The sequence below is a fragment of the Apteryx rowi genome, unplaced genomic scaffold (genome assembly GCF_003343035.1).
Source record: "Apteryx rowi isolate R43461 unplaced genomic scaffold, aptRow1 scaffold_454, whole genome shotgun sequence".
Classification (NCBI taxonomy): Eukaryota; Metazoa; Chordata; class Aves; order Apterygiformes; family Apterygidae; genus Apteryx; species Apteryx rowi.
This window is the reverse complement of record NW_020450710.1, coordinates 451,687-468,395: the sequence shown is the minus strand read 5'-3', so window position 1 is coordinate 468,395 and position 16,709 is coordinate 451,687. Positions and strand designations below refer to the sequence as shown.

At 41.5% G+C, this 16,709-nt stretch overlaps 1 protein-coding gene across 3 annotated transcripts in view; it reads right to left on the bottom strand.

The window, feature by feature from the left end:
* Positions 1 to 361: 361 nt before the first annotated feature.
* Positions 362 to 16,709, bottom strand: part of GLI3 (GLI family zinc finger 3) — a 198,394-nt gene continuing 182,046 nt past the window's right edge. For 2 of the 3 annotated variants that reach the window (XM_026077485.1, XM_026077486.1), the window contains exons 10-14: positions 12,181 to 12,330; positions 11,416 to 11,580; positions 7,458 to 7,748; positions 3,832 to 4,159; positions 367 to 2,657 (exon numbers count right to left, since the gene is read on the bottom strand). In XM_026077485.1, the coding sequence (XP_025933270.1) occupies positions 367 to 2,657; positions 3,832 to 4,159; positions 7,458 to 7,748; positions 11,416 to 11,580; positions 12,181 to 12,330 (3,225 nt within the window). Of the gene's footprint in view, positions 2,658 to 3,831; positions 4,160 to 7,457; positions 7,749 to 11,415; positions 11,581 to 12,180; positions 12,331 to 16,709 lie in introns of all 3 variants that reach the window. The other variant, XM_026077484.1, reaches the window with a different exon arrangement.

Genomic DNA, 16,709 nt, shown 5'->3' with positions numbered 1-16,709 from the left:
GTAATTTCATCAGGCCTTTCTTTAAAAAAAAACAAAAAACCAAAAACCAAAAACATGCATTTCACACATTTACATTGGTTTACAATAAAAAAAAGGAAAAGGAAGCATACAGACATTCAAAAAGGGAGCAAGAGAGAGAGAGAAGGGGGGGGGGAATGGGTGTAGCAATACTGATTCAAAACTGAAATGGAAGACAGTTTCTCCCTAGAACACTTTAGGGTTTTCAGAGTCCTTATTCCATAAAAGGAATATACTTGAAACACATCCCATTTAGGTGAGATGAGATTGCTAAAATACATACACAACTAAAAAATATGAGTCTTTTTTTTCATCTGTTATCTCCTAAGCTTTTTTTTTTAATCATGTCTATTGCATAACAGCAAGAAACTTGCTTTCTTCTGCAAGTGAGGTCAACAAAGAACTCATGTCCCCAATAGCCATGTTGGTTGTGCTTACGGGCATAGCTGGGAATGTAAGAGACGCTCGGGGAGTGGTGAGGCGTGAGGAATTGCGTGAGAGATTCTGAATGATACTCGGACTCAGGGCTCCTGAAATTAAGCTGACATGGTCCCCATCATCTATGATAGCATCGAAATCAATCTGCACACCTTCTAGGCTGTTGCTGTCAATGCTGTCAACTGTGCTCGTCACTTGGTTAGCCCCTGGGGAAAGAAGCTCGGATGAGTTTGCAGTACCAGTCCCCTGCAGCAAGCAGTTAGCTTCYGAAACGAAGAAAGAACTTGTTTTCATAGCTTGATGGCTAAAGCCTGTAGTTTGGTCATATAACTGACCAGAGTAATTCTGCGCATTAGAGCAGAACTGCTGTGATTGACCTTGTATCTCCATCTTAATGGTGTTTACCCTGTATGTCTGGTTGCCATCACTTATGTGTCCTTGCTGTTGTGCCAGGTTGTTTCTCAACACATTTTGCCGTCTGTTGCCACTGTAATTAGCACACAGCTGGTAACCTTTGGCCACCAACAAACCTGATGGCTGGCTACCAGTGTTGTGAGACACCAGTGGACAGCTCTGTGGCCCTTGATACAGATTGCTTTGTGAGGTAGGACTAACCTGCCCTAATATCATATGACTGGACTGATTGACTCCCTGGTAATGAATGCTGTCCCCGACTGATTGATTTTGCAAATATTCCTGTTCTATCATATTCCCGTTCTGCATCCCATTTGCCATACTGGTGGCTTGATTGCTGGATGGCACGGGATGACCAAAATTTTGCTGGTTCCCATTTATTGGCATGTTGCTGTTTCTCAGCTTCTGCCCTTGAACTGCCATGCTACAGGAATTGTCCATTGCTCCAGAAATCATTGGTTGCCTGCTGATGCTTACGCCATAAGGCTTATTGGGCTGCATGCCGAAAGAGTTACTGGTGCTGCTGCCAAGAACTGCGTTTTGCTGTAAACTGTAGGAACTGTTGTTTTCCATCAGGTTCTGATAGCCATTTTGCTGGGCCACATTGCTTCTCTCCAGGTTCTGCTGCTGAACCGTCATATTGTTATACAGTCCAAAGGCCCGAGACTGCTGCGCTGCTGAGCGCTGACCACATTTCAGTTTTGAAGGAGATAAGTCAGAACTTCCTGAGCTTACTTCATTCCACTGAATTGGCAAGTCGCTCTTGTTTGCCTCAGTGCCTGCCTGTTGATTGCTCGGTGGAGAAACTTGGTCGAAGTTGCTGGGGTTGTTGTTTCCTAACACTGAGCCGTGATGCATTTTGTTGTTGTCTAGGACATTGTTCAACAAGTGGTCGTACATGCCCTGGTTCTGGGAATTCAAATACTGAACCACGTCATCTGGCAGGAGATCCTCATCATTCAAACTGCCACCCGCTTCCATCGTAGCAGCCTCCAGGGCAACGTTCTCGCTAATACTTGGAGGACAGGGGGAGCTGAAGCCACGGAAGACGCCACCCTCAGAACGGGTGTAGTTCTGAAGAACAAAGTTGTGCTTTTCCATGGATGGAGGCAAAGCAGGAGGGTTAAAGCTATTAAGACTGTTGAAACGCTGGACTCTAGGGACAGAGAGGTTGTCAGAGACCATTCTTACCGGATCACTGGCTCTCCTCGTCCCATTTCCTAGAGCATCGTGAGACAGAAAATGCCTCCTGCTGTAACCATTTGCCCCACCATCACTATATCTTCGAGGGGCATTCACTGGAGGCAGTGGAGATACTCCAGACTCCCTGCAGTCACCCAAGAATGCCATCCTTGTTTTGAGGCTCATCCTCTCCATGTTAGGCAGTGGAGTTGGTGGGGGTCCACCAGTAGCTGCTGCATATTTAGCTTTCAGCCTGTATTGCTGGGCTGGGGTGAGGCTGAGAAGACTTGGCAGGTCATCACACTGGCTTGCTTCACTGGAACGCCGGGAGGCATCTGTCGAGATGGGGTCATAGGAGTCTGCAACACTCACGTTTTGAGGTCTTCCCTCCACCTGAGAGGCATCGCTGGACCTCCGGCTGGAAAAGCAAGGTGAGATTCCAGAGGACCTGCGGCTGCTCAAGTAGGCTGAACTGATTGTGCTAGCATTGCTGTCCCTCCTGTTCAGCATGTTTAACACGGTGATGTCTGTACTTGAAAGTTCGTTCCTGTTTGGTAGAATAGTCATGGATCCTCCTACACTGCAGCTGCTGTTTGACTGGGTACCTGGAGGCAAAAATCACAGGTAAACAAACAGACATTGTCCAGAAACTGCTACAGAAGACACTCAGTAAAGAAGTAAGGGGTGCATAAGGAAATGCCTATATCATCATAGGAAATCATAACAGCACCCTTTATTGAAAGAAGTAGGGATAAAAACTGTGTTCTTAGGTTAAAAGCTAATTTGGAGACTCAAGGGTTACATTTCAGCATGAATCCCAACACAGAATTTACAGGCCATAGCCACAAACTGTCATCAGCTGGGGTAGCCCCCGGCCCCCAGTGCAGTTGTGCTGATTGATGTGCCAGAAGAACACATTATAGGCAAAATACAATTGAATGGGCGTTTGCATGGAATGGCAAAATAGACAAATTGAAGACTATTCAAGGTCATTTCTAAGACTTCTTGAAATATTCTTGAAATAATCCCTAACAACTGCAAAACATCCTTGCTGGTTTCCTTGTTTTGTTTTTTAAAAAAATAGAAAACATTTCTTAACTTTACATAGCTTCTTTTGCTTGAATGTGTTTCAGAAAACATATACAGCCACTGCTGGGTGTACAGCAGAAATCTACAAGTATACTGTAGGCAATGCAGAGGCAGAGGGGATATATATTTTGGCAATGAGCATCACCTCGTACAAAAATAGCTATGGCTCTCCAGGGCTGAATCTAGCCTTGCTGCCATTCATAGACACCTGCATTTTATAGCAGTAGTATCTGTACATACAGTCACTTGCATGTGTGGAAACACAGATCATCATGAAGTTTATTTAAAAAGGCAGCCTAAAATATCTATGCAAAGGGTGACTTGTTAAGGCCTCACCTGAAAGATTCCCATACAATAAAGTGCTAGGTATTTAATTCATCTGCCTAAAAAGGAGACAAGATTCTGTTGATCTTGGGTCCAAACCTCTGTAGGGAATATTTCAATTATGAAATATTTGGATGCCCTGATGGCCTCCATTGCTATAAAATATGGGATTATCATACTTCTCTCATCATGGGTAGCAGGATTTGTAATGAGGGGATAAACAAATAGTGCTCAGTTTAAGGACCATTCTTGCAGCTGCTGAATTTCATAAGTTGCACTGCTCTTATGCAAGGGTTGCAAGATTGAACTAGCAACCAATGAGTTCAAGGACAAAAATTGTTATCACTCCCGTTATGTGTATCTCACCATTTCCTATGAGAGGTGGCAAGGCTGGGGCTTTAGAAGGTGGAATGGGGTTCAGTCTTGGAAGCATTCCATTAACTTGTTTCAACCTTTCTAATTTGACTTGCTCCATCCATTTGGTCCCTGTCATATTCCTCCTGGCCTGTAAGCCAAGTGCTGTGGTGGCTGTGGAAATGGTAGAGTCCATGATTGGGGTTTCATCAATGACACTGAGGTCTCCTACACTACCGCCACCGGTCAGGGTAAGCTCGATCCCATGGTTGGAATAGTTGCTGATGGGGGACTGTTCGCTGCTGCATGTAGACTGACCACCAGGGCTTGGCTGAGATGTCTATTYGAATGAAATAAGAAACAAAGGACCATTACGATTAAGCAAAAAATGCTAACAAAGTTCTTGCAACAAATGTGGATCTAAACAGAGCCAAAGAAAAATAAATATAAAGAAAAGTTTAGCTTTAAATTATGACAGTGATCATTCATTAAAAGGCTTTCTAGAATATTGATTTTAACTGAAATGAAAGCCATTGCAAACTTCAAGATTAAAATTCACTTTAGTATCTTGCTGATAGAGTACATTTTATCTGCATCAGTCATTTATTTCAGTTATCCCCATAATTGCTTATATCACTTCATACAGTTTGTTAGCATGTATGTATGGATATCCATATTTTGGGTATGTGCTGTTCCCAAGCGAAAGTGCAGGTCAATAAACCAAATCAGAATCCAGCCATGTCAAGAGGCCTTATTTACAGTGTTAGGCTTGTAGCAAACAAACAAACAAACAGGATTCCAACAATACTGGAATTTCGATTTTTTTAATTAAACTTGTCTCTAAAGAATGTAAGTATTTTCCAGGCTTAAGGCTCATTGTTACAAGCAGTTGTTGGCCTGAAATATTGGCATGTAATAGAATAAGGACAAAGCATCAATGCAAAAATACTGTATCATATTATCAGTCTCCCAAAAGACCCTAGCAGCACAGTCTAACTTATACCATCTCTGGACTGACTCAGGAAGATGATGATCTACTGGCTCAAATTCTTTGTTTCATTAGAATTTAAGAAACCTTCTAAGTACGCAACACAGCCTGCTAATCTATGGGGATATAAACCTGCCACAATATCATCTCCTTTCTTAACAGACAGTGTTCCCAGGTGTCTATTTCTTTTGTAGCAGAATTCTTGATGTGGGGAAACACAGGCTTGATTTATTTTTTATATTTACAAGACTCTCATAAAACAATGCCAAAATTTCTTTAACAAACTGAAACTCAGATAGACTGACAGACAAACAGACAGCAAGACAGACAGAAGCCTCTGCAAGTAAAATCTTATCGTACATTGTATCAGTGTGATTACAAATCTGTGGTCATCTGTGGGGCATGCAGTACCATTCTGCTCCCAAGAACAGTTTCATATAAATATTTTGCTTTTTGCTTTTTGCATTCTTTTTGCATTCTTTTCTGCCAGCCTGTGATTTTTATGCAAATTCTTATTGATAAATGCTAACTAGAATTTCTGAGGTGGCAGTGGTGGCTCTCACTTTTGACATCAGTGAATGAAGATGCAGATTCATGGCAATACTGTAGCTTCATATGTCCCTGAGGAGTACATTAAGGTGCAATAACTGTTTTATTATTTCTAACCTGAATGATGATACTGAGAGTTTATGAGGCCAGACTGAGTAAGTTGATTTCCCAATCCTGGCCATGGCAGATTTAGTGACAGGAATAGAAAGAACTGTTATTGCAGGGATGAGAGCTTGTGCTTGTGGACAGYAACTCCATGCCAGATGGAAGAAGAGTGTTAATGGTTAGAAGCCTGTTCTTGTAGCCACATGTCAAGAGCACACTGAGGTAAGTTACAGAAGTAAGGATATTGTTATGGAAACATATATCTCTAGCTGTGCATCACAAAAATAAATGGTATCTCATCTAGAGGGAAAGGTGCAGACACATCAGAAGACATTTTACGAATGTAAGCCAGATTTTGCACATGTCAGGTGTTACAAAATACTCACAGCACAGTACATTTGGGAATGAGTTTGATGGATTGCACATTACTAAATAAAAGAATCATTGGATAACAGGCAGAAGGCTAAAATAAAGACAGAAATAATGTTGCAATAAGAAAAACAGCAGAGAAGTAAAAATTCCCTCACCTTATTACCCACTGTCCTTAGGAAGTTAGAACAAGACATTTAAGAGCATTAGACGGAAGAGATATTGGATTAGTTGAAAAACAGTAAGCATATCTTAATTCATACAAGCAATGAAAACCAAGAAATATAGAAAATTAACTGGTTTTAGAAGATATTTTTCAGTGAGAAATATTTAATACTATGTAAGCAACCAGCACTAACGTGCCTCTCCTGCAAACTTTATTCACGTTAAAACCAGCTGTGCTCAACAGCTCAACATAGCTCACTAATTATAAGGATTTACCTACCTAAGCAAGAGGGAATAGGTGTTGTTTCTCTGTAATCTAAGGTAATTATTACCATAGACAGCAGAAGATCTCCTTTAGACTTCAACAGAAGTTAACTCTAGGCCCTTGAAAGTTTATGAATTGAGGATTAATATTCTACAGTTTGGAACAGGCACAATATGGCAGCAACTCATATTTCAATGAGTAATCAGTTTGAAATTGCAGCACGAAGATTAACCTACCATGAGCAGAATTTGGAGGGTTTATTTTTGTAGCTCCCCAAAGCTGGGTCCAGATAAATTGTATGCCCAGATGTGGAAGAGGATGTTAAAACTTTGTTAGTTTTAACCCTTGTGGAGAGGATGGTGCATGAGATATAGGTATATGAAAGAAAAAGCTTCTTTATTTAATATAGCAGGTCAAAAAATGGAATAAATATTACTAGGAAGTTCCAAGAAGACAAATAAGGAGCTTTCAGCATTGAAGGTTATACTGGTTTAATGCAGTACATTGAACTAAACCAGTGAAAAGACCTTCAAAGACTCTTAATTAAGCTTAATTTGGTTAAATGGGAATGAACTTAACTTGGTTAAGCTGAATTAAGTATTAAATTAACATAAGAAATCACTTCACAGCAGAGATCAAATGACATTAAGAGATCTCCTCCTGTTGTTGAAGTCAGTCACTTTATCCTGCTTCAGTTTAATTGATGGTTTGTGTACAGACCTGCCAATCTCAAACTCCTGAAAACTGATAGTTTCCCCAAGTTTTCCAAAAATTATCACCACCAACACCATCAACATACTATTTGGACTCAGTTTTATCTGCATTCTGGTTTTCAGCTTGCAAGATTCAGGTTCTCTAACTTTCTTCTGCAAAGAGGAGAGTGGAAAACTTGCCTTTTTTAAAATGAAAGTTGAGATTTTCTCATAATATGCTGATTCCAGAAAATGGAGTTTAACAGAAACAATTATTGTGAGAGGTGCTAGCACTGCACTTACCGCATATTGCACAGACTAGATATAATCTTTTTATTTGTAATTTCTTATGGCTTTAAAAACATTTCATTAGGTAAATGAAAAAGAAAACCTCACAAAACCCAATCTTCTGAGCTAGAGTTTATGGGCTCGAGCATTTCATAAAGTGATTATTAACTGGTGGCAGTAAGAAAAGGAAGAAAGAACGGCATGGTATATTGCATACCATTGGTTTTTCTGACTTGACTGCTTTCACTTGGAGGCATTCTTCACGCTTTGAGGTAGTGTTGCTGAGGTCCTTCTGCTCACCAATTGCACCCTGAGTCTGCTGGCCTGGTGATCGGGTCTGAGAATGGCTGCCTGGGTCTCTCGGTGGTGGAGGCCTCGGATGGATATCTCCCCGCTGCTTCTTGGTGACGTGTGCCTCTGGGCCATGCACAGTCTTCACGTGTTTCCGGAGAGAACTGGGGTCTGTGTAGCGCTTTGTGCAGCCTGGTATCTTGCAAACATACGGTTTCTGTCAAGTCAGGATAAACAGTTAAATCAGATTTAATTCCAGGTGGGACTCCTGAAGAACTCCTCAGAGCACAGCTAGTGATACAGTTATATCCTTTCACAATGAATTTGTTATGTAATTTATAGCCTCTAGCATTAATACTGCATAGGTAACGGAGGGCAGAGCCTCTCATGATGTGAACTGGCAGAGCTTTGACTTATCATCGCAGCGGAGTCAACAGAGCTGTGGCAATTTATGAAGACTGGACTAATTTTCTATGCTGCCCATCGCTCTCAATAGTTTGAGACTGTCATAGTTTGACACTATTTCTACTGTACCCAGTACCTACTCCTTGAAGTTCCACTTCAAAACATGCTGGGACATTCTGCAGGAATATCCAAGGGAAAATTTTTTTCTGGCCTCTTCAGACCACTAGTTTAAATGCCAAAGCATAAGATTCAATTCCATAAGCATTTTTATCTTGCAGCAATATATGAACTAGTACTTCACTACTGAACTATATGAACTAGTACAGTGCTATATATGTACTAGTACTATGCTACTACTACTAGCATAACTAATTCATTTTCTTTAAATCCAGCAGCCTTTGTCTATGAGTCTCTCTAGTTCACTAAGCAACACAGAATGAAGTATTTATGCTACTGAGCCAAATTTACTATCTTATAATCTCATGAAGAACCTGTTTGTTCTTATATTATGCCAGGATAGAAAGGAAGAGTTGAACAGTTCTTAAACACTAATTGCTCAGGAAACAAAGTATCATTCACCTCTATAACTAAACTGTTTCCAAAAAACAACTGTTTTTTGTCTTACTGGGATCAAATGCACCCTCAGCAAGTTTGCAGACTATCCAAAACTGGGAGGAGGGGCTGATGCACCAGATGGTTGTGCTGCCATTCAGAGGGACCTTGACAGGCTGGAAACATGGGCAGAGAGGAACCTCCTGAAGTTCAACAAAGGGAAGTACAGAGTCCTGTACCTGGGGAGGAATAACCCCATGCACCAGTACAGGCTGGAGGCTGATCTACTRGAAAGCAGCTCTGCAGAGGACCTGGGGGTCCTGGTGGACAACAAGGTGACCATGGGCTAGCAGCGTGCCCTCAGGGCAAAGACAGCCAGCGGTATTGTGGGCTGCATTAGGCAGAGCACTGCCAGCAGGTTGAGGGAGGTGATCCTTCCCCTCTACTCAACCCTGGTGAGGCCACATCTGGAGTGCTGGGTCCAGTTCTGGGCTCCCCAGTACAAGAGAGGTATGGATTCACTGGAGCAAGTCCAGCAAAGGGTCGCAAAGATGATTAAGGGACTGCAGCATCTGTCATATGAGAAGAGACTGAGAAAAGTGGGACTGTTCAGCCTGGGGAAGAGAAGGCTCTAGGGGGATCTTATCAATGTGTATAAATATCTGATGGGAGGGTGTAAAGAAGACAGGGCCAGACTCTTCCCAGTGGTGCCAGTGACAGGATGAGAGGCAGTGGCACAAACTGAAACACAGGAAATTCCATCTGAACATAAGAACACAGTACTTTACTGTGAGGGTGGTTGAATATTGGAACAGTTGCCCAGAGAGGTTGTGTGGTCTCCGTCCTTGGAGATACTCAAAACCCAACTGGACATGGTGCTGGGTGACTTGCTCTAGCTGAGCCTGCCTGAGCAGAGGGGTTGGACTAGACGGACCTGAGCAGAGACATCTTCCAGCCCCAACTACTCTGTGATTTATACTAACCCTCAAGAAAAAAGAGATCCTTTAGCACAGTTCCTTAAATTGGTTCTCTGTTTATACATGGCACTACAGAACCTTTACAAATGTAGCTTGTTAATCTCTAAGGCCTGAGCCTGCTTCCACTGATGTCAATGGAAAAAAACTCCCATTGACTTGAATGGGAGCAAAAATGTCAATGTTACTGCTGAGCTATTGAGGTAGGTTTTCTAAAGAAGCTATGGATGTACATATCAATTAATTTTTTTCTACATACATGTAGGACAGATCTGCATTGAGATATCTGATCTGCCTGCAAGTCTGTCTACTGGTTACCTGCTTACAATCAAAATGGCACCGCAGGGAAGCGCTGAATTAGGTTTATGTTGTCCACAGCACTACATCAGTCTATGCTGGCTAAGAATGTTAGTCCATTTCATTGTGAAATAATGGTGAAGGGATTTTTTTCATTTGTCTTTGCTGCTGCACCTACCAGAAATGATGTGCAGCAGAAAACCTCTCTTGGTGACTTACTTTTGAACATGAAATCTGGATCTTAAACAACAGGGAGTACAGGTCTGCAAGTTCATGTGGATCTTATTTATCAGCCAGGCAACAAACAGATTGGTTCAGAGAGTGAACAAAATGGAAGCTCAGTCAGCTATTGGCAAGATTTTAGTGAACATCCTTTTACCTACTCTTGGTGACAATTCACAAAATTACTGCTGGGCTTCAGTGCAGTTGTCAGTTGGGCTGCTGACAGCACACACTCCAGTGACAGGGCAAACTCAGAGATGTGCAACGCTGTCTACTTCCCCTGCGACTCAGAGATGCTGCGGGGACCATGGGATGTGAAGAAGATCAATGCCTCTTGGAGATTTTGTCAGCCCAAGCAAATGCCTGTAATGGACCTGACAGACAACTAGAGAAAGAGAAAAGCCTCGGGGAAATGGGTATAGCTGGTGTGGTTCCAGGCCATACCGTCAGCATGCTGGTGTGTCCTGTCCTTCCAATACTTTCTGGTTTAGGCTAGAGGTGATGGAGTATAGGGACAGGACACAGGAGACAGACTGGGCTCTCCCAAGATATGAGATTAAGATGGCATGACTTCCTATGCAACCTGAAATGGGGCAACAGAAACAGGGACAAAGGATGAATACGATGTGACTCCTGAAAGAGGGGACAGCAGTAATAGAAAACAGAGCAACAAATAAATGTTACATTGAGAGTTTGGGAGACAGCTGTGACTGCCACAGTTGGTTTACTCAAGAAAGATCAAATTCCCTATACTGTATCCTTACCTGGTGAGGTCTGTTCAGAATGGAAAGAAAGAAGGAAACAGTACAGAGAAGAGGGGAAAGAGAGACCTCAGAACTTCAAGGCGAACCCAAATTTTACAACCTCTTCAGACTTCTCTGTATTTGTCAGCAGCAGCTGAAGAAGACAGTTCTAGTCTTGCAAAATGCTCTCAGAGTGGCTAGGTAGTCTTCACTCCCACTCTCTTATAGCAGGAGGCACACAGCTGGGCGCACTCTCCTGCGCTGAAGATGCGACTGTAGCTCCACTCCTCCCTGAGCAAAAGCTGTTGCTTAACAGCCAGCAGATGTCAGTACAGAACAACACAAGATTACTGCACTCCTTGAGGCTGAACGTGCCACTCCATCTCCGAGTGAAAAAATGATCCCTGCATTTCAACTCACTCAGATCTTTTCCTGGTTAACACACGTTTCCATTAGATCACTCCTTCAATTCTCCCTTTCTCTTATGCTTAATAAAATGACCAGGAGCCTCTTTAGTCTCTGCATGACACTAAAAAGATTGATTTTGCTGRTGAGAGATATCTAGAACTTATTCTTTTCAGGTTATTGAGGATTTCTCTGTCTGTATTSTGTAATAAATTGTTACGACCACGTTGTAGCTCTGTGTGACTCTGGACTTTCTTTTTTTTTTTTGGAAGCTGTGATTACTTACCTCATTGGAATGAGTCCTGTTTTGGTGCTTGGCCCTGTCAGATGCATTGGAGAAGGCTTTGTTGCAGCCTTCATGTTCACACACATATGGTTTCTCTCCAGTGTGAGATCTCAAGTGCGTTTTCAAGTTTTCTAGTCTGGAGTAGGCCTTTGTACAACCTTCAAACTGCAGACAAGGAGTAAATCTGGATTAATTTTAATATTTGTACTTGCAAGAAATGATAAAAGCTGACCTGTAGAAGTTTAGAAAATTTCCAAGGCCTTCATAATCTTGCCTAATCTAATTTTGTTTTTATTTGCTGGTTTTTAATTTTACCCAGGCAAAATCCATCACAGTTCAAGTTAAAATGCTTCCAGCATTATGTAAATCTTCTCTTACAGGAAAGAACAGTATTTGTGTACTTCATCTATGACAGAAATCCACTGCAAAGTTATAAGGATGCTGTGGCCAGCAATAATATCCAGATGTAGCTCTGTAAGAGAAAGCGTTCTTAAATAATTAAACAAATTGAGCCCTATTTTATAATGCCTTCTGGGGATGTTTCGCACTTTAAACTTGAGGAAGTGGGCCAAATTATCCAGTGTCTCTCCTCTCCTAAAGTTCTTATCATCTGGGCCAGCTGGATAACAAAACAGTCAAAGTAGTCTTTTCTGCAACAAATGTCAGATGGGCAAGAGATCAGGGAACACAGCATCTGCGCTGTTCTTTTCTCTGAGTAACCCCAGCTTCCCTGGCAAAGCCTGGAGTTCAGCCGCATTTACTCACAGTACATTTGTGTGGCTTTTCCCCTGTATGTCTCCTCATGTGGACCACCAGCATATACTGGGCTTTGAATGGTTTCTGCTCCCGGGAACAATCCAGCCATCGGCACACAAACTCTTTCTTCTCACCATGTATATGGTCATTATTTATATGCTGGTCAGGTAGAGAAAAGATTACAGCTTAACACAAACTTGTTAACATCATCGTCAGCCTTACTGTTAATTTGCACTGAAGCACAGCTGCAGAGGCTCAGCTGTGTACTAGGGACTTTTGGTACAAACAGAACAAGAAGACTGTCTGTGTTCCAAAGAGATCACAGGTTTCAAACTACAGATCTCACAGAAAGTCCACTAAGGCCCATAAGTTTGTTTCTACTGACATCAGTAGGCCTTGGATCAGGCTTCAGGGATACAGAATGTTAAACGGATCCTAGATAATCTCATGTATGGTGCCACTTACATGATTCACATTGAGTAATGCTTTCTTGGACCAGGGAGTCTTACTTAAGTGCTACTCAGTGTGAATAAGGTATACAAAACCAGGCCTTTAAAACACATCCTCCAACCTCAAAAATCAGCAGAACTCCTAAACCAGATTTCCACATCTGTTAACTCACTCCCCACTACCCATATTTTCTTTCAGTAAACATGTTAGGTTAGCACACACATTGTGTGGAACAAAACCCTTCATACTCCAGTATCTAAAAACTCTGGGCACAGAAGCATCCATCAAGCCAGCTTTTGCCATTATAAAGCATGGCTTTGCTTGAGTTTTACTGAAAAGTCTCTAGGAATGACACCATCCTAAGCTTGCTGATACTCAGGCATGTGTGCATGCACTATGGTCAGGGTAATCTGTGTGAGTGTATCCAGACAGGCCAGGGCTGTGTCTTCTACTCTTCCAAAAAAGTAGCTTGCTCTGATCCCTTCAGCAAGATCCAGAGCAGCAGAGCATTTAAGTATGGATTTAAATCTCGCTGATTGTGTTTCTGAGCAGAAATGGACAGCTGAATCAGGGCCAGCCTCAAGTTACATATTTTTTTCAAGGCTTAACTGGGTTTACATTTTTTTGCACAGCTTCAGAAAGAAACAAAATCATCCTAAACTGGACTTTCAAAGGTGCATGAAGGATGGAATTTCAACAGGAGCTGGCTGATGAATTCTCTTGGACTCTCTTCAAGAAATCCCAGCCTCAGTGACTTCACCATTACTCTACTTTCTACAGCAGTTTTTAGTTGTGCCACTAGAGGGCCTCCTCTCGCAGAGAATGCAATTATTTCAATTAAGATAATAAGATAAAACTCTTCCAGAGTTTATACTTGATTGTACCACAGAGATAAAATCAATATCTACTCCATAAGTAGCTCACAGAAGAAGTCAGGCATACAGAAAGTCAGTAGTTCATACTGGAACACAAAAAAGATAATCCCAATCTTTTCAAAAGTCCTGAAAACAATCAGAAAACCAAATAAAATCACTTATGTTCACAATTATACAGTATCCCCATGGCAAACAGATGTGGATTGCCTATAAAAGATGACTGCTCTTTTTCTGTTTTTGAAACTTTATTGCCATTTGTTAAAAGTTCTGATGGCGTACAGAGCATATGAACAGAACAGATGTGTTGGACAATGTACAATATGTAATCTGTAGGAGTTTATGTTTCAAGTGCCTATCTCTGTAGTCCATTCATATTACATATGCTTGTACAGAAAGTGTACAGATGCCCAGTGTTTTGAAATCAAATCAGAACAATACAATGAAGTTAATGTGCACTTCTATTTCCTGAAAGAAAAAGAAGTAACAGGACAAACCTCAAAGCATGAAAGTAATTCTTGGCCAAATCTTTCTGTAAATAAAACAGACTGTGAACTATTTGGTTAAACCCACATGGCCCAGGGGGAAACAAAATAAAATTGGGTGTATAACCTAGGCATTCCATTCGATTCAAAAACTTCAAGACTGGTTTGATCAGTTCTTCGTTATGAAACAGAACAGCACCTCCTTTTACCTTTGCTGTCCTGCACGGACACTCAGGCACTGCGGCTGCTTTTACAGAAGAATTCTCAATATGACCTTTTTCATCTTTGTCCCTGCAGATGAGCTTGCTCCTCCTGCCCTCAGGATCTTGAGCCTTTATCAGTGTAAGCATCCTCCAACTGACCTTTCTCACAGGCACAACATTGCCTTCTCCACCCTCCTCCCCCATCCAGGCTAACGGCTGCTGGGAAAAAGCTTGCCCAGGATGGTGACTAGCTCATCCATCTCTGCAAGTCACTCCACTGGCTCATCTGTCAAGTATCTTGTGATCACCTTCAAGTCACTGCATAACTCTGTCTCTCCCTACTCATCTGCCCTGCTCTCTTATCTTGTCACTCCTTTCCTATTCCCTCTGCTCTTCCTACAACCAAACTCTTCTTTGTACTGTTTCCCCACATTCCTCTGCTGTACCAAGCAGCATCTGGGAGCCCGCCTGCAAAGCCATCTTGTTCTCATTTAACTTGAGGATCCCTACCTTCACATAAAGCCTAGAAAAAATGAGCTCATTACATCATCTAGTAATCTGGGTAATTTTTTTAGCTCTCAGATGAGCTGCTCAGTTGCTTTAGGCAGAGGGGTGATATTTTAGCAGACCTATAAACTTGCCTGAATACTCAAAGGCTGATCTGGAAGAAGACACTGCTACACATCAAATTAGCACAAGCAAGAGGACAACAGCAGAATTCAGCAGTGCTCTTAACTAATGAGGTTCACAGCTTTCATCACCCTGATCATGTAGTGCCAGATTCAGATACCCTCCCTCCCTTAAGTTGTGATCTGAAAATGGACCAGCCATCTGCCATGGACACCTAGACAGAACAACATAAATGAAGCACGTACCAAACCTGCACCGGAATTATTTGGCAGAAAACAATGTGCAATCATTTAAAAAATGTTTAAAGGAAGAGGGAGTTTTTGCCATGCAAACAACGGTAATTAGAAATGGTCAGAAGTTTGTGAACTCTGGCATTCAGGTTCTTTGACTCAGATAATTACCTTTGGATTTTGCACCGTGTTTTTGACTCCCTGCTTTCTATTATAAGAGACAATGAATAGTTTTGAGCTTGTAAAACAAAGAACAGTCTGGAATAAGAGTATTATGCAAAGCAGAAGCTTTAGTACAGTACAATAAGGATTTATAGGGTTTGAATTTATAATCTGTTTGTAACCTTATTACACCCATGAAATGTCATATTCCAGGGACTAGATCAGAAGGATTTTTTTCCCGGTGAAATTGAATTTTGATGCAGTTTCAGGGTGTGAAAAGGCTTTTCTTTTAATTTTGTAGGCCCAAACCTGCAAGTTTTACTCATGTTGGTAATCCTTATTACAGTAAATAGGCGCATGAAGTCCAATGATACTACTCCCTAGTGTCAGGTTTGCTAACACAAGGCTCTGAAGCACCAGCTCTGTAGTATTAACAATTTCTGACCTGAAAAAAAGGCCCCCTTAAAAACTGGAATACTGCTGGCTATCTCCCATTGCACACAATTCTAAGAATCTTCTAAACAAGGGTCATTTACAGAACACCAGTGACTTTCATGTCATTTCAATGCTAATTACCAAACCTCAATCTGTCCTGGCTCTTTTGGTTTTCTTTAGAGTTTTGCTATCAGCATTTGGCTCCAAAATCCCTAACATGAACTAAGGGAGCTGACCTAAATACTGGTTTTGGTGTCAAAATATTATGGCTTTGGAGAGAGGAAGCTCTAAGACAGCTTTCAATTCCAAAGCAAAAAAAGCCGGCAAATTAACTGAAATCAAGGTTGAACTCGGCCTATCATGTCTATTGGAAAAGCTCCAAAACCAGAGGCAATTGGAAGAACAATCTACAGTGTTCTGAAAACATAAATGTTTATACGGTATTAAATAGCATTTAGAAAGGTTACAGCTTAAAAGGTGCGTGTTCTTATATAATCAATGCACACTGGGTGTGCAACTCCATATTGTAGCAGATGATGCAAGGTGACACTGGAGGTAGGTCCTGCCATAAACTTAATGTTTGGTTTCCTCTTCAGTATGTTTTTCTGAAGAAAGGGAATGTATAAGCACACTCAAGCTGACTGCTTGGTACCTATTAGTTATTGAATACATAAACAAAGACCAAATGTGTTCTTGCAGTAGTCAAACAGTACCAGGAAAACCTATCCTTCACAGCGGTGGAGTGAGCTGGGAACAACAGAAAAAGAATGATTGTCGGCTGTAATTGAGATTGGATCTGAAAGCAAAGTGTTATTGGGGGAAAAAGCAGAAAACGTTGGGCAAAGCCCCTGATTTTGCTTTTTACCCTAGACGCACTATCCTAACATGCTAGGGGAAAACTGAGAAGAGACCACACTGTATTGGTACAGTGTGGAAGTTAGTGGTACAGTGGAAAGAATGGTATCAGCATCACCAAAGAGTGTTTTAACTATACAATTACAATTTGAGACTTTTTTTAGCTTCTCACAATTATTTCCCTGTATTTTAAGAATTAAAAAAGTGAGTGCTAAG